The following is an 18326-nucleotide window of genomic DNA, read 5'->3' on the forward strand; positions in this document are numbered from 1 at the left end:
AATGTGAGTGAGAGTAACTGTCTCCAGTGGAAACTTGCGAGGTAAATGAGGTGTGGCTCTAAATGTCAGAGCGGGCATCTCTTCCTGGGTGCCTCAATCAATGAGAGGCAGTATCATGTGCTTAATCAGCCAGGTGTTAGAGGGAGGGAGGGAACGGGCAGATCAGAACACTGTGGAGAGAGATAGGGAGGAAACACACTGGTCACTCAAACTCTTAGAAGTCTCTTTATAGTGAAGGTGTTCGTTATGGGAGGACAGTCGCCGGAACACACACGTATAACAACGTTCACGTTTTCAGACAAGGGATATCATTCATTCTCTCACACACAACAGTAAAAGGGGAAATGTCAAAGCCTAAATGAGCACTGTTGAGATCCTCTCTAGTCCAGAGTGGGGAAGCTGCTCTCATTTCCTTGTCTCCTCTACAGAGGAGGCCTCTCCTCCCACACTGGTCTATGGCGGTCTGTCTGGGTGGGTCATTACGTGTGATGGAGCTGTTGCAGAAAGCCTTGGCTTCACCCATCGGGCAGTGGATCAATCATCTGATGCCTGAGGGAGACAAGCCCTCCCAGTCCCCACAAAGCCCTCTCAGTGTTCAGCCTCACAGTCTGTCAATCCTACTCATCTCATCCATTGGCTTTTGCATCCTGTTGCTCTGATTGTCAGTCTGTTCCTCTTAGCTGAAGAAGTAAGTGGATTCCTTCACCTGCTGGAGATCAAAGTCGCCTGGGAGACAAGAACACAACCTCACGTCAGGGAAAAGGGGTAGGACGTAGTGGAGGATACATTAATGGGTAATGATTGTCTACGTTTTGATCGGTCAAATAGTGGTCCAATTCTGAGTTTCGCTGACATATGGCTGTTGACTTCTATAGGACACTGTATAGGAGTCAATGTTCTCACTACCATTATATACAGTGAATTCGAAAAGTATTCAGACCCCTCACCAGTCTACACACAATACCCCAAAGTGACAAATAATAATAAATACAGTTCCAGTCAAACGTTTGGACATCTGCTCATTCCAGGGTTTTTCTTTATTTTTTACATTGTAGAAGAATAGGGAAGCAGTCAAAATTATTAAATAACACATAGGGAATCATGTAGTAAGCAAAAAATATATTTTATATTTGAGATTCTTCAAAGTAGCCACCCTTTGCCTTGGTGACAGCTGGAATGCTTTGACCAACAGTTTTGAAGGAGTTCCCACATATGCTGAGCACTTGATGGCTGCTTTTTGATTTGATTTGTTTAAAAAAAAATTGGTTGCTTCATGATTCCATACGTGTTATTTCATAGTTTTGATGTCTTCAATATTATTCTACAATGTAGAAAATAGTAAAAATAAAGAAAAAGCCTTGAATGAGTAGATGTGTCCAAACTTTTGACTGGTATGTATATTTACAAAAAAAAGGCCTCTCCGCCAACAAGAGGGGTGTGAACAGTTTGGGGTCGCATGGGTTGTGAGGTGGGGCTTTGTTACTACGCCGATAAATGACTATATCCATCCGGACCTTTGCGTGACCAGACCTTCTCAAATAGTACATGAGTACCGCTGTTGTATAACAACATCTAGCTAGTATTCAGCTAGTACTCCACTGTATTCTGTTAGAGGAGACAGCCAGAGGTTACCGTAGTGATTGCCTCCGTGTGGTTCAGACACCACTAGACCTGCCTGAGTCGTGTAAGGAGACTTTGCATTGCGGGTGGAGCTGCTGGTACCAACCAGCCTCAGATGGACAGAGGTTAAACAACCACAAAAGCTGATGATGGGCAGACGGGCGTGGTGCTGACACTTTCATCAATCAACCCCTGTGCTGTGGGGATTATCCCATGGATCTGATGAACAGAATACACAGGTCCTGTAGGGTGCAGACAAAGAGAGAAACACTGACCTGTTTGAGGCACTTTGGCCAGTAGTAGCAGCATCCTCCGGTACTCCAAAAACTTAGTGTTTTTGACCTCGCTCCTGGAGGAGAAAGGATGACAGATTAAGTGCTTATTAAGTTGTTGTTGTTGTTGTTGTGGTGAGTGGTTGATCAGGAGTCCCTATTATTGAAGAGAGCAGGGCAGTTGTGCAGTCTCCTCAGGCTCATCTCTTTAAGCTCCTGCCTTTCTCATCTAGCCTCTCCTCCTAGGGGCTATGATGAGGGGCTGGCCTGGATGCCCAATTACCCCACCGAAGGAGCAGTGTGGATACTATGTACACTTAACCAAACACCAAGTGATTACTGTAAAAACAACTTTTTACAAGCAACCTAACCGTAAAAAATATTTTTACTGTAACCACTAGTGGTCTGTCAAGCTTCTAAACAGTCACTTTTAAAAGGTATAGTCTGGGAATCGGTGCACTTTTAAAGCCATTTCTGTATTTGATGGCATAGTTAAAAGCCCATCTAATGTTTAGTAAGTTTAGTTTCTACAGTGCTCAAACTACTACTTTAAGGATGTGTGTGTGTATGCTTTACCATTAAAGTCCAGCTATGGCAACTCCAGGCTTAAAAAGTACAAGCAGAGAGAGAGAAACTGATCGCAGCAGGAAACTCCACGTGTTTTAGAACCATTTATCTACCATAGTTACTGTACATGTCTGTTTTTACCGTTTATGCCAGGGGTTACCACACTCGTTTTGTCGTTTGACAAAAAAAATGTTGCGACCCCACCATGTAAAAAAAGTGATCAAAGTAATAAAAGATATCAACGGTCAATGTTTGCTTTTTTTTAAATTGGAGTTATTACAATCTATTACAAATCAGTCTGACATTACTTTTGACAGTATTTCCATCTGAAGGAAGTATGGTTTGAAGTGACAAATGCAACAAAGGAATTGGGAGGTTAATCATTTTGTATGGTCTTCTGTGTAGAAAAGGACATACAGTGATTGTTCTTTTCCCCCCCCAGTCGGATTTAGTGTCTGGTCTAGTCCACTCTGGCTTGTGGGCATTGTAGAGGGAAACAGAAAACACATAAGTGCTTGAGAGTCTTATTATGGGGTCATCATTTTTTGTAGCTTATTAAAGTGTTCAAAGGATAGTGCCACCGACATGAAGTATAGTATAGAATTCTGTAGTTAACTGAAGTATACTGTCCAATACCATACACTGTAGTATCCCTTGATTGTTAAGTGCTTACTATAGTATTTTGTAGCATATTATAAAATACTAAGCACTGTAGAATCCCTCGAGCATGTGTAGCACTTACTATATAATTTTGTAGTAGAATACTAGTAAATACTACAATATTACCAGAAAAACAAATGTAGTAAATACTACAGTAATGTCCGCAAAAACACACTTGTTTAACTATAGTAAATACTACAGTGTTTAAATGTGCATATACCCTGCCCATTCCACTCCCGATATCCCAATTTTTGCCACCCATAAGTCAAAACCTACATGTCAAGTATAGACCATATACTGTACATGTACAGTGTTCCCTACAGGTTGTAGAAAACTCTGTTTAGACCCCAGTCCTACCTACCTACAGGTTATGGAAAATGTGCTCTTTTAGTATTTCTCCAGTAGGTTTCCTGAACCAGAAAGCCTCCACTTCTATGTCAAAGATAATAAAACAAAAACACTATAGTAAATACTACAGTAATGTCCGCAAAAATATTACACTAAATACTACAGTATACTACGATCAGCAACACCACTACATTCATTACTACAGTATATAATAGCGATGCACGATAAAATAAATAAATAAATAGGTAAACATATCAGAATCAGACGATATTAGCTAAAAATGCCAACGATGTCTAGTTTAACGCTGATGTGCAAAACCGATGTCAAAGCTGACGTGCATACTTATATAACGTAAAAAATACAGCGCTACACAGAACAAGAGAAGAAAAATACAAAGGGCACACTTCCAACAACTAAACAAATACAAGTCGAGCAGTCATTCGAAAGAGTAAGAAAAATTCAGCGAGACAGCTCAAAAGGTGAAATCCATTAATGTCAAGATAATGGAATTCATGGCCCTTGACAAGCAACCATTCTCAAGCACAGATGCACTTGGCCAAATCAATTCCAGTAATTAACTAAAGAATTATACATTTACTCTGACACGTCGCGACCCACACTTTACGAAGGCTGCTCTATTTCGTATTTTTTTTATGTGGGCACATTTGAAGGAAGAAACCGCTGTGTTCATTACAAACAGATTTAACTGCTACCGTAGGTTACTGACGTAACCCCGGTTCTAAGAACCAAGCTTGATTTTAAATATATATATATATATATATATATATATATATATATATATATATATATATATATATATATATATATATATATATATATATATATATATATATATATATATATATATATATATATATATATATAATATATATAAAATATTTATATATAAGTTTCTCTCACAACCCTATTTTAAAATCAGACGACGTGACTTCTTAGTTTGGGAAACGCTGTTTTATGCATACATGGCTGAGGCAGTGGGATTGGCGGTGCCATTGTATGTACTTTTTGGTGAGCAACGTATTCAGTAAATATGCACAGTGACATACATTCTGAGATAAAATAGTGTGATGTTTATTTATATAAAATGTGTTTAAAAAAACAACAACTTTTTCCTGTCTGGTTTTTATCTTCATAATAATTATGTGTAAATTAAACCAAACTGCTCTGCCAGTGAGGTGGGCCAGTGGTCCAGTTTGTGTGTGTGTTGTAGAAACTTACGATAGCCCAGAGCAGTATTTCTGCAGTAGGAAGTTGGACAGCTCTTGAAGGATGGGCTGGCTGTGCAGTGCCACAAACTGCTCCCGGCAAACCTGGCAACCCAAGAGAGCACAACATGCTCAGCTACTCTACTATACTCCCAACACTCAACCAACCGCTCTATTCAACACTGACAGGGGGAGAGAAGCAGAGGTGGAAAAGGAGGGAGGGGATAGAAGACAAGCTAGAGTGATTGGTGCCAATCATTACTGCTGTCAGGTCAGGACCAATTTAATGCATTCCTGAAGAATGACCTAAAGATGCACTCAAACTTTTGTAATATTTCAGACAGTAGTTCCGAAAGTGGTGGTCATGAGCCAAAAGTGGGCCCCGTTTTGTGTGTACTACGTTATCAAATTGTGTACTACAGTACGTCATCCATTTAGCGTGATATGTTACGTCCTGAATTTCTTCCTTTTTTTGTTGTTGTCTTCAATTCATATGATATGTTACGAATCCAATTCGTGACAACTTTTGTTGTTTCAGATTCTGGAGTGCATCTTAAAGGGGTAATAAAATCCCATGTCATATGTTGAGGTGCTGACCTAGTTATTTTGAGCGCTTCCCCTTGCTTTTTGTTCAATTGGCTATGAAATTAGGGAAGAGCACTTTGAGATTTAAACATGACAAGAAACAATACTATGAAATAACCTCTTCAATACTAATCACAGGAGATTGGATGAAGAAATAACAGTTGGAAGCTCTTCTCTTCACATAATTCATACAGAAATGCCATTATGGTAATTCGGATAGTTTGGATCTTTATAGAACAGGAGCATCTCAATAGTCTGGTCATCACTAGTTAACACAACCACAAAGTCATACACCCTGCCTATTCATACAATTTTTGTTAAAATCTGATTTTAGACCTAACCTTAACCACATTGCTAACCTTATGCCTAACCCTAAGCTTAAATAAACTCTTTGATTTCAGATTTTTTTGACGATATAGTACATTTTGTAGCTGTGTTATCTAGTGGAAACCATTTAGACTTGTTGACACCTCGATGTCCTGAGGGGCAGGGAAACAGCCATATATACACTCCGTAAAGGACAGGACGCAACACCGGGACATATGGCACCGCCTGCCAACAGCTGTAACGGCATGTATTAAGGGCCAGGCAGACAGTGGTATAAAGTCATTGACATCAGGGAAGGCCTATAAAAAGGTAGGATACAGGGGAGCTGTGTGCTAAGACCGTAAAAGTTACAGTAATGAAGGTGAGAATTGTACTGCACTAAAGTACCTTGTTCATCGTGTCGACTGTAAGGGCGTGGGTCCAGAAGCAGTCGTGGACGGAGACGAACGTCAGGCCGGCGCTAGAGGAGCACACAGAGTAGAAACATGAGAGATAGGGCTAGACGCCGTGGAAGGAAATCGTGGTGGAAACTGTAATATGAGGTTACACAGCCTGTGAGACATACTGAGATTTGAATCAACGTGACATACTATGAAAACAGTTTATGGGATCAAACAGAAATTGTTATTCAGATGGGTCTTGAGAGCAGACAGTGCATCAGCTGAATGGTGGTAGAGTGTGGTAGGGAATGTGATCAGAGGTCCGTCCTGTGTGGTGGGGGTCAGAGGTCAGTACTTAGTGTACCTGTAGCAGTAGAGAGCAGTCAGCATCATGTGTGTGGAGTCCAGAGAGTGGATGAAGTTAGGAGGGAAGGCATTCTTCTGTTTCACTGTGTCTGGCTTCCTGTGGACAATAAACAAAAAACAGTTGTTCACAGAGAAAGCGCACAGTCACACACATACAGTGGGTCTCTCTCGTGCACCCACACACAAACATGAAACATAGGGCTAGACGCCGTGGAAGGAAATCGTGGTGGAAACTGGACACCGTAATATGAGGTTACACAGCCCGTGAGACATACTGAGATTTGAAACAGAAGAATGCCTTCCCTCCTAACTTCATCCACTAAATAAGAATTTGTTCTTAACTGACTTGCCTAGTTAAATAAAGGTAAAATTAAAAATGTAAAAATAAATAATTAAGTCCCTGATGACGCAAGCACCTGAAAAGCCAGTGTCATAGTCCATGGATCAGTGCACAGGTAGGTCAGTATGAATTAATAACAAAGAAAACAAAATCAGATGTTCAACTGATAAAGGCAGCTCGCCAACACAACTGCACTCTATACTTCCACTTCCTTTTCATGTCCTGTGTAAGCCCACAGCTAATTGGGTGTTGGCGAGAAAGGAAAACATATTGCCGTCTTTGCAGATGTTTTGGCTACTGTCTTCCAACTGAAAGTCTGCAGAAATGTAAATGTCCATTGAGGAGGTTACCACATCAGTCACGGGCCGCTTATAAGGAACGGGACACAGACACATACCAGAAAGCCAGCTACGACATCCAACGAGGTGGAATCCTATTACACCGGCTCCGACACTTGCAGACGATAACGGATTACAAAGGGAAACCCAGCCGTGAAATGCACAGTGACGCAGAACTCCCAAACGAGCTAAATGCCTTTTATACTCGTGTCGAAGAAAATAACACTGAGTCTTGCATGAAAGCGGCAGGGTAGCCTAGTGGTTAGAGTGTTGGACTAGTAACCGAAAGGTTGCAAGTTTAAATCCCCGCGCTGACAAGGTACAAATCTTTCGTTCTGTCCCTGAATAGGCAGTTAACCCACTGTTCCTAGGCCATCATTGAAAATAAGAATTTGTTCTTAACTGACTTGCCTAGTTAAATAAAGGTGAAAAATAAAAAGCCCCTGTTGTTCCGGATCACTGTGTGATCTCGCTTTCTGTGGCAGATATGAATAAAACTATTAAACAGGTTAACGCTCGAAAGGGAGCTGCTATATGTAATGCGAAAGAAAATCAATGAATATCCCAGAAAAAAATAGTAAGGCTAAGTGGATTTTGACTCATCGTTAACGCTTAGGCTACATGACATGGGATGTGCAAATTCAAGGCTCTACGCTGACATTTTTAACAAGGACCACATTTAGGAGTACAACGAAAGTACATTTGAGTCACCTTCATCTCCCCTTTAAGGGGCGGGCCTTTACCTTGGTAACGTGGGATTCGCATGTCTGTCTGAGAGGTCCATCTTTGCTTGTAGCAGTTGAGCAAGCTCAAACTAACATTGAACAACCTAGAGAACAAATGATGTAAATAGCCAAGAAACACAAGTATAAATTCACACTTTAGTAGACTTTAGTGTAAATTATATCAACTTCTATTCCTGTGCGCTTCTAAAAATGTATCTTCCAGTGTTTCACTCAGTGACCCAGGCACTGTTGCTGTGCGATTATTTTTTAATTTGACCTTTATTTAATTAGGCAAGTCAGTTAAGAACAAATTCTTATTTTCAATGACGGCCTAGGAACAGTGGGTTAACTGCCTGTTCAGGGGCAGAACGACAGATTTGTACCTTGTCAGCTCGGGGATTCGAACTTGCAACCTTTCAGTTACTAGTTCGATGTGGGATATATGGGACTCTACGTAGTTCTTTCCTTAGAAATAAGAAATCATTCTTATTTATGTGATTTTGTGTGTGATTAGCTACCAGCTATAAAACAATACAGCAGAAATAGTTCGAAAATAGCTACGGCAGGATGTTTTTTTGCTATATGCTGTATCACAACTCGTACATGTGCTCACGCTACTTTTTCAGTTCGCACACATCTATTTTTAGGCACATGAGTAAAAAGGTCCCACTGTAGAACCCAGAAATTCACTCACAGAGACGATGAAGGAGCATCATGCCACAGAGTTTCTAAACCCAGAGGTGCAACATTGTGAGATTTCCGGGAACGCTTGTGAAACAGACCAAGCAGATAAGGCAGCTGGTGGAAAACAGTGGGATGGAGAAGAACTTACTGTTTAGAGTCATGGGTGATCTGGAGACTTAGGTCCTGGATGGTACCCTTCAGCTGCAGCAGACATGAGGGGAAAAGGGAGGACATGAGTGAGTCAAGTAGGTTTGATGATGTCATTTCACTCAATGAAATTGTGGAGGGGACACTGGATTAGGATGAGACATTCTGTCCACAAACAGGGTAGACTTTCCACCACCTATGTCAGTCCTTATTTCTAACAAATTGATGGAAGATCAAATTAATGTGGAGTCCATTTTTATTGAATGCCTCTGATTGACCTACAAGTGCTCAGAGGTAACAGACATGACAATAGGACATTCATTACTGGTAAAAACCTGACTTGAGCTAGCATGCTAAATACAAGCCTACTAAGACATGTTAACAAAGAGTTTGTTCCCTAGGAGTGATTCTAACTAGTGCTCAATATCTCAAAAACATCTATTGACAGAGCAGAAACACACCGCTAGCAACTGTAGGCGCTGTCACAGAAGAGAGGCATTTGACCAGGCTGAGGTGAAAAATAGAGCCCATCACTTTCAAATAAATTTCTAAAGCCATTTTTACATCAGCAGATGTCACAAAGTGCTTATACAGAAACACACTCACACCTGCACACACACAGAGCAGTAGAGGTGCCCTGCTCAAGGTGGCAGTGCACTGAGCCGGGACAGAGACAGGCCAGGACACAGCTGAGACCTGAAGTGCTGAGGATAACTTGAGAGATGGAGCTTTCAGAGGTTTCCTCCCCCTGTCTGTCAGCAGAGGTCAGCAGAAGTCAAATGAGGTGAAGAGAGCCCTGTAATTGGTTACTGCTTTCAGGCCCCTCTACCAGTTAAAGACACACTAATAGCCAAATAATAAGCTGTCTGCCAGGTGGGTCAATTAGGGGGGAAAAGGGACCTAAGTTTGCTTGTTATTTTCATGATCTCTCCAGTGGACATGTGACTGGCATTAATGGTGACCACAGCCAGATTGATTAAGCTATAGAGCATATATTGTATACATATTCTCATATTTCCCTTTGAAAAGGACTACGTTTGACATGTACGCGCTCGTATAACAGCGCAGCGGTACAGGGTAACTTTACTGTGGACAAGTGTAGCGGGACAAAAAAGGAAGGCTCGCTGCTTGGGTGTAAGACGTTCAACTGTTCAGTGAAAGACTTTTGAAAGTTAATGTTCTGTTAACTCATAGCCAAATAATGTTGTTGTCTCATCCTATACTCGTATGTGGTCAAAGCATATATTGGAGAAAACAAAAAAAACACTTAAAAAAAAAAACCACCTCAAACTTGTATTTAAAACAGACTGTTTCAAAAATGCTTTACTATTTCCTCAAGGAGGATGAGCTGGCCAATCAGCGGCCTACTCGCATGAATATTTTTTATGACCAGTATACGCCCATACCATGCTGTTGTTGGAGTACGCCCACACCATTCCAACACAGAAAAGCTGCTTTAGAACATACTTAAATATATATATTTTTTAATATTGTCATTAAATTTAGGTTATATTTCATAGATATTTGGAAACACTGGAGAGTTACTTTCATGCTTCTCTGAGCTCTAACTAAGCAACATCTAGAGTAAGCGACATTTAGTCTTACCATCTGCGTCCTGGTCCGGTGGTAGGGTTGAATGATGGGCAGGCCCAGGGGCGTCACCCACTCCACTGTGTTGCCCGATTTAGCGATGAGCCTGGCGCTCTCCGTCAGCCAGTCCTGAAACAGAGGGCACCGCCAAGGGTCAGCCAATGGAAGGAGAGGTAGCTACTGAGTGAAAGTAGGACACTTGAAAATACCACTCACAGGTCACAGCATTCTACTCCTCTGCTGCCAGATACTGTAGATACACAGAACTAAGCAATTCAATTCACTTCCATCACCCACTGTTCACTGGTGAGTACATTTGTGCTCAAATGAAGATGTTTGTGAAATTGAGGAAAATGTGAGAATAAAGACACATTACATTCACTCAGCAGCTTGGAAGTATAATCAGTTTAAATTTAGATGCAGTTTCTTTCGTGATTATATCTATCCGTGCAAACAAATGGAGAGTTTTCAAAGAAACAGGTGGAACGTTGTTGCTTGCAGACAATATAACACTAGCATAGATATAACAGAGCAACAGTGCTGGCCTGGCTGTTGCTGAGTCTGACATATATCACTTCCATTCAAGAGAGAGCATTAGGGTTCTAGAAGTCCTCATCCACAGCCTCAGTGTAGGAGACTAATATTTACATTTCACATTTTAAGTAATTTATCAGACGCTCTTATCCAGAGAGACTTAAAGTAGTGAGTGTGTACATTTCTATACTGGTCCCCATGGCAATCGAATCCACAACCCTGGCATTACAAGTGCCATGCTCTACCAACTGAGCCACACGACCCAGCTAGCAGGCAGGCCCAAAGCTGGCCCATTAATCAGACTGTCTGCCTGCTTTCTCGCCCTCTTTCCCCTGCTTTCTGGCCCTCTTTCCCCTAATCATCCTACCTCTCCTCTCCCCCTCCTTCTTCCAGGAACTCCCAGCCAGGTACAGGGAGGAGGGGAAGAGAGAGGGATTGATCATGTACTGTAACTAGCCACCGCTGCGCTCTTCTTGAGACTGCTGTGTAGACCCAGCAGGACCTGACCAATTTAGAGACGAACCAGGAGCTGGAGCAAGATGAAGGGGGAATATTTCATTTGAGCTGGGGCTGTGTGCCCTCACCGTAAAGCTACCCTGATCATTCTTTCTCGAATGGTTTTAATGCATGAGCCCATGCATATGATGAACGAGCACGGCTACTGTGCTAATAGTAAAGCAAACTATAGTCGTTAATAATAAGTGCTGCGTCAACTGTGGAGCTGGTATATGCTGCAGGTGGATGGATATATTAGTAATGTGTGTCAACGCAGGGTACCTGGATCTCTCTGGTGCCGGTGAACATCTCCTTCAGACTGCTGAACACCTGTTGGACCAGATAGTGAGAGGCGTCCCATACGTACTCCTGCAATCACAACACAATCTCAATGGCAGGACAATGCATATATCCAAATCCAACACATGTATATTTATTTATAGGCACATAATCAACATGAGTAAAAGACCAAGCACAGAATCCAGAGGAACTCCACAAGGTAAATTATGTGCTGTTCCATAAAATAATTCCTGGGTTGATTTGAATAGGGGGGGTTGCATTGTAACAAACCTCTACCTCGCAAACCCGAACTGTTCACACCCCTCTTGTTGGCAAAGAGAAAACATTTGCAGTTTTATAGATGCACTATGCAGAAATCGCTTCGCAATTTCATGGTTGCTACAATTCTAATAGTTTGCTTAAGTATAGTGTAGAGAATCATTGTACCATCTAAACCGCTGTGAAATATATTTTACATATCCCAAAATATTGTATTTTTAGCTGTTTGACGATGGTGTACAAAACTGAAAGTAAAAGACTCAAAAATGAAACTTAATAGGAAGCATAGAAATAGCTTCATAGAACAGATCTGTCGCTTCTTAGACTGGCATTCAATGAGAATGTATTTATTTTATTTATTTAACTAGGTACGTCAGTTAAGAACTGGTTGTCCCTCAAAAAGTTACATATTGCCTGCAATTTTACATGTGTGTTCATATGATATCGCGAGTCGAATCCCGAATCGCATTGACCCCATTCTGGGTCTGGATCCAGCCTGCGGTCCGCCTATTGAGCATGGCTGCAGTAGATTATGACAATCACCATTTTTATAGGTATCAACGATTTTGGTGTAAAATTCGACTGAAAAGAAAAGGTATAAATTCATGATGATATTGATGCGCTCAACTAAATGGATATCAGAAGTATGAACGTCACATTACAGTGCTTTGTGAACGTCGCATTGGGGTGGCAGGTGGCCTAGTGGTTAGAGCGTTGGACTAGTAACCGAAAGGTTGCAAGAATGAATTCCTGAGCTGACAAGGTAAAAATCTGTCGTTCTGCCCCTGAACAAGGCAGTTAACCCACTGTTCCTAGGCCATTTCCAATATGGCGGCCAAACAACTGCATTTCAATGGGATAAGGCGGTTTTCACAGTAATAAAAATTTCCCGCTACATTGTTCCCAGATTCCCTGTTCAACTAATGAGACAATTTCCCTGGCTGTTAGATGGGAAACACACAAGATGAAATCAGATTAGGTTACTACCGAATTATAATAGGTCTGTGTGCATGTGAAGTATCTAAAGAATAATAAAATCAATGGCTAATATAGACAGATACAGTTTAAGACGTCTCACAGCCGTCAGTATGGCACATTTCTCGTAACACAGTCGTATGTTATAGGAGATGATTATGTGATACTATTCATCCAGAAAGGCCACAGCGAGTGACATCAAAAACCAACAATTACATAGATGAATGGTAGGCCGTACCTTGGGGAAGTCATCTACCTCCTTGAGCCTCTTCTCTATCTGGAGGCGTCCTCCGTAGCGCGTCACCCCGTACACCACCGTCATCACCGTCTGCTTCACCACCTTCCTGCTGATGAAGCCCTCCAGCACCTGGGCGATCTTCAGACCCTTCTCTGAGTCCCGCGCACGGAACTCCTCCACCTATAAAACACACAGAGCACCAAACACAGTCTGACTGTCATCTTGTCCAAAGGGAAACGCACGGACTCAAAAGTATCATACATTAACTCTGACAGTCCCATAGTATAACATGGGAGCATAAGAGAACCACATTGTGCTGCAGACAGTACATTGATTTAGACTGCCAGTGAATGACAGTTATCACACATCTGACTCAACAGGCCAGTGGCTTTAGCAGCAGTTTGCTGTATAGCCTGTACAGAACCTGCTGTAGTAGTTCTACAAGTGAACAGTCTAAATCAATGAACTGCAATCACCTTAAAGACACACCAGGTGTATCCTTCCTGTAAACATTGTTGCCTTGATGATTGGTGACCTGTATGTACTGGAGGTGTTTGTCCTCCAAGACTCAGAGCGGAGCTGATTTCATCAGCTGCTTTCTAATAAGCGCTCCTCGGGGGTGGCTGGACAATGGAGGTAGGAGAAGGGAGCAGGAAGCGCTGCCACAGCAGCATTCTGAAAGCAGCCCAGCTCATTGAGAACTCATCAGTGTACTACGCTCCAGCTAAATGCGACTTCATGTTTTGGGCTTTTTTTTAATCACAGCATAAACGTTCTCCGCTCTCACCGGTGCTTAAATCAAATGATCTACCATCTAAAATATGTAGCTTGGTCAGCGCAAAATCCTTGGGATGTGCCTTCTGCGCTGCAGTGACTGGGGCTCAGGGAGGCCTGGGGTGAGAGGTAAAGTAAAGCCTGCTCTGACTAGTCTGAGGAGAGCAGGTGCGGTTATTGTAGACTGTGCTCAGTGCAAAGGAAAAAGTACACCGTTGTTCCCTAGGTATCCAACCACCCAGATAAATAAATGAGCAAGCTCGATAATGAGACACTCTTCAAGTACAACATTATGTATTAATTGATAAACTACGGATTTCAGCAACTGTTTCGACCTTGTGTGTTAATTCTACATTATAGGTGGAAGGGGCAGGGCAATACAATCACCCAGCCACTGCCCACTGGCGCCCAGGCTGACTGACCTGCTGTGCCACCCCGCTGTAGACATCCTGGGGCACCTCACAGGGAATTAGGTTCACAGAGGTGGCACCGATCACATCCCGACCCAGGGCTGCGTAGTGCTGGAGACCATTACACGAACCATCCTGAGGGGAGGAAGGAGGGAGTGAAGAGAGAAATATAAGACACTTATTGGGGTTGCAAATAAAAGCTTAAATCGAGGTCATAGATGAGTCCTGAAGAAGCACAGACAGATGAGGTCAATGAGCTGCTCAACTCTACATAGCTAGAGCCCAACCAACAGAGAGGTTAACTGATGTCTGAACACACCGTTTAGGATGGATCAGACAGGGCAGTGACTGAGCACAAAGTCAACTGACATAACAACCATTTCCCCAAAATGGTGTCAGGGGAGCTGTTGCCTTGTTAACTTTTCATGAGGCCTATAAAATAACAGTATAGCGTGTAAGTGAGACACCGCGTGTTTAAAGGTTCTCCAATGTACAACCTCTTGAGGGGAACTAAACAAAATGGACCCCTAGACCCTAGGAGTATGCAATATAGCAAAACTTACACCTATTATTTCAGAGGGTAATATGGAGCTATGACCGTATTGCATATACCTATCTAATCCTTTCCGATCTAAATGGACGGTCAAGGGGCGGGGGTTAGAGGTCAGTGTCATTACCTGATGCACAGGAAAGTGGGAGATGAAGTGTGTGGGGTCAGGTGATCTGACAGCGTTGGCTATCTCCATACAGCAGGCCAAGGCTTGCCAGGGTTCATCTGCATTCTGCCACCACTTCTTACCCTGCCGTGGAAATGCACACACAACCACAGACAGACAATACAGTATCAGGTACCACAGATAAATGGTTAGATTATCTCTCAGTGGGTAGAATATTACATCCACAATCTATGAGCTGTAACAGTATGATAACAAACAGGACACATTGTTAGCAGACTGACGTTGAGGGGGTTGTCTGCAGAGTCCAGGATGTCGTCCATGATTGTGTTGGCGTACTCCAACCTGCCGGCCAGCGAGCTGCGTTTCTTCAAGCCCGTCAGGTTGACCAGGTGGATCTTCAGCCATTTCAGACCACCCGGCCCCAGGGGCTTCCCCTCCGCAAACACCAGGACGGCCCTGGTCACATCGCTGCCCAGGTGGTTGAAGTAGGGAGGGCACGGGTAGGTGCGCCCGCGGAAGTCCATGTTGTGGGGGAACCAGAAGACCTCGTCCCTTATGTGGTTGGCGATGGAGAGTTTATAGAGGGCGTCCATCCTGAGGCTGTGCATCTCACTGCACTTCTTCTTAGCCTTGACCAGCTCCCTCTTCAGGTGGGCCTTCTCGGCTGAGGAGTAGGTGGCCAAGTCCTGCTGGCTGTAGCGGAGGATCTTGGGGGCCTCGGAGTTGGGCGGCGGGATGTCCAGCTTCTCATTGCCCTTATCGTTGAAGATGGAGATGATGATGTCTAGCAGGGGCTGGTTGATCCTCCAGGCCGCGTTGCCCAGCTGGTTGAGGGAGTCGAGCACGGCATGCAGGTCAGCGTCCTGGCACTTCTCCAGCAGGATCTCATGCTGGTTGGCGCCAACCACCGTGCGCATCATCTTGGTGGGGGTGAGGAGGTAGGCGCCGAACTTGGCCGAGGTCCAGGGCACGGGCGGGCACAGCATGGGCATCACGTAGGAGTCAAAGGTCAGCGTGGTCTCCATGGCATCCTGCTGCATCTGTGTCAGGATGGGGTGCGGCTTGATGAAGCCGACCTGCAGCCAATCACAACACGAGAGATCCAATTACATACATGAAATACAAAAACACAGGTACAATACCAGTCCAATCAAATGTCTGCTCAAAAGCAGAGCTGAACGTTTTAATTAAGCTTCAGTAAAACAGGCAGCCTTATTTGCTGTGACAACGCCACCACATTAACCATGGCTTCTGGTGGAGAGCGCATGCGGCTGATTTATTTCCTGACTAAGTGTAATTGTGATGATGTAAATACTGTGGTTACCAGCTAAGGCATTTGGTTCATAGAAGTTTTAATCACGTGTGACAGCCGGAGACTAATTAGCTACTTCCTGAAAGGTTTCACCAACCAAACCCACAGAGAGACACAGCATTGTAGAAAACATACTGTATAAACCAACAGTGCAGTCTATCTCACACACAGAGACAGAGAAAGACAACAGATTCAGTCCTTCAACAGATATAACAAATCCAGTCCATCAACCAGGCAGATATTCCATGAAAAATAAATGAGAGAAGCATTGTGCAGCCTAACAACTCTGCATGCTGTAAAAATCATTAGGCTGCACCCCTGCTGCCCTACCCTCTACCCCCGAGCCAGCACAGCAGAGGGAGGAGTGGCCAGAGACCAGCTTTGAAATCCACAGCGGATTGAGATGCCGGCAGGCACTTCTTTTACACCAGGAACGAGGCTCAGAGGACAAAATAGAAAGTGTCTTAATTTCCTTGTCAGTTATCCCAGGGCAGTCAATCAGCCAGCCAACAGCTCTGCATTGCCTGTGCAGCATATACAGTGACACGGCCTGTACAGAAGTCAAGGAATTCATCATTATTACGCTTTGCGGAGCAGCGCAGAGCTGTTGAGTAGAGCTGTTGTAAAGAAAATGGTCAAGGAAGTGAGTTCGTGTTTATACAGGACCTCCCGCCCCCACCTACCGTCAACCAATCAAGTCAATGCTGAGCAATACGGAGCCCTCCGCATTATAAACAGATGTTGGAGGCACACAGCGATGTGGTATGGAGCAACTGCATCACATACAGAGCCTCCGACCACATTTACGGACAAAGCATAAATTGGCTTTTAGTCAACTGCACCGCCGTCCACTCTTGCAGGGAAAGCGGTTTTATTATTCATATGCTTATGAGCCCGGACCGTGCAGGCAGAGAGCATAATATGAGGGAGCTGGGCTGTGAGAGGAGAGCTGAAGAAACAGACATAGCAGCTATAACAGATAGCCCTTTCCAAAAACCAAGGTAGCCTGTTATGTTATGGCACCTTCTCACTGCTGCACTAACTGATTTCGCTCATAAAATGTCGATGTGAAGACTAAGTCATGACACCAAAATGAGATGTCACGAAAATGACCCGAAGCCTTGAAAATCTGGTGAAAAAAATTACTGGCATAAATCACTTCAAAATGTAGTATACGATTTACCTGTTTGTTACTGCGGAAGGTGTACATGTGGTAGAGGACAGGGATGAACTTCCTGTCATTGGCAGGGTTGAGGATGTCGCTGTTCACCTTCATGTGCTTGACCATGAGGTCCACCAGGTAGGTGCCCAGCTCCACCACCACCGTGTGGGGCCATTGGGTATTGTCCCCCAGCAGGGAGGGACCAGAGTTATGCTCCGCCTCCAGCTTCCACCATCGTTCCCTAGGCAATACGTCAAAATCCTGCACCACACAGTAAGGAAGTTTTCTTTAAGTCAAACAGTAGGTCAATGATTTAATATGTCTTGTAATTGCAGGCAGACAACAACAAAAAACAGATAAAGACGATTTGGATGGAAGAGTGACACATAGAAATAGAATCCTGCTTTGATCCTATGGGTACTCTCGCAATCGCCACCAGTCCACCCATTATGCCATCATTGACGTGTATGGGGACGCCTGTTCTACTCATTCTATTTCTGTGGAGTGTCATACCTTAGAGTCTTTGGCTAGTAGCTCAGCATATTCATTGTAGATATGGCTGAGCTTGTCCACCATCTGGTTGTGGCTCTTCATGCGGATGCAGAACTTGTTGTGGACCCTGTTTCCCAGCTCCTTGGCCAGGATGTGGAGAGACTCCCCACTGGGTGGCAAGTTAGACAGACTCTGACAATGACAAATATCAACATTATTAGGATCATCTGTATTTCATGGCATTACATTTGCTATCAAGCTACAAAGATGCTAAATAAACCTGACCTTAGAAGTCTAGATACATCAGAGGTCTAAACAAGTCAAGGTCCAACATACTGCTGGGATGCAGTGGGCTTTCCCTGAAGGGTTCAAACACAGAACATTGTGGAACGCCAAATTAAACGTTACAACGTTCATATCATTTGTCAACCAGCTCAGACAATGATACCACTCAGAAAAATAAGAATGGAACCAACAGAGATACAGTATATGCATTGAGTGTACAAAACATTAGAAACACCTCC

The 18326-nt window shown here is 43.4% G+C and overlaps 1 protein-coding gene and 2 non-coding genes across 4 annotated transcripts in view; 1 reads left to right on the plus strand and 2 right to left on the minus strand.

The window, feature by feature from the left end:
* Positions 1–212: 212 nt before the first annotated feature.
* The window catches only part of LOC110521417 (DNA-directed RNA polymerase, mitochondrial), a 37460-nt gene continuing 19346 nt past the window's right edge, over positions 213–18326 (minus strand). Inside the window, exons 8-22 of one of the 2 annotated variants that reach the window (XR_002473136.2) lie at positions 17824–17994; positions 17332–17571; positions 15118–15912; positions 14837–14959; positions 14172–14294; positions 12976–13155; positions 11487–11573; positions 10191–10304; positions 8587–8639; positions 7773–7858; positions 6350–6448; positions 5993–6065; positions 4707–4798; positions 1896–1969; positions 213–726 (exon numbers count right to left, since the gene is read on the minus strand). Coding sequence is in view for 1 of the 2 variants with exons in the window: in XM_021598949.2 (XP_021454624.2) it covers positions 677–726; positions 1896–1969; positions 4707–4798; positions 5993–6065; positions 6350–6448; positions 8587–8639; positions 10191–10304; positions 11487–11573; positions 12976–13155; positions 14172–14294; positions 14837–14959; positions 15118–15912; positions 17332–17571; positions 17824–17994 (2274 nt within the window). In the remaining variant the exon portion in view is untranslated. The remainder of the gene's footprint in view (positions 727–1895; positions 1970–4706; positions 4799–5992; positions 6066–6349; positions 6449–7772; positions 7859–8586; positions 8640–10190; positions 10305–11486; positions 11574–12975; positions 13156–14171; positions 14295–14836; positions 14960–15117; positions 15913–17331; positions 17572–17823; positions 17995–18326) is intronic. The other variant, XM_021598949.2, reaches the window with a different exon arrangement.
* LOC118945900 lies at positions 3495–3547 on the plus strand. The gene has a single exon (XR_005041055.1). It is a non-coding gene; the product is annotated as a U7 small nuclear RNA (small nuclear RNA).
* Positions 10900–10972, minus strand: trnat-ugu. The gene has a single exon. It is a non-coding gene; the product is annotated as a tRNA-Thr (tRNA).

Source organism: Oncorhynchus mykiss, chromosome 30 (genome assembly GCF_013265735.2).
Source record: "Oncorhynchus mykiss isolate Arlee chromosome 30, USDA_OmykA_1.1, whole genome shotgun sequence".
Lineage (NCBI taxonomy): Eukaryota > Metazoa > Chordata > Actinopteri > Salmoniformes > Salmonidae > Oncorhynchus > Oncorhynchus mykiss.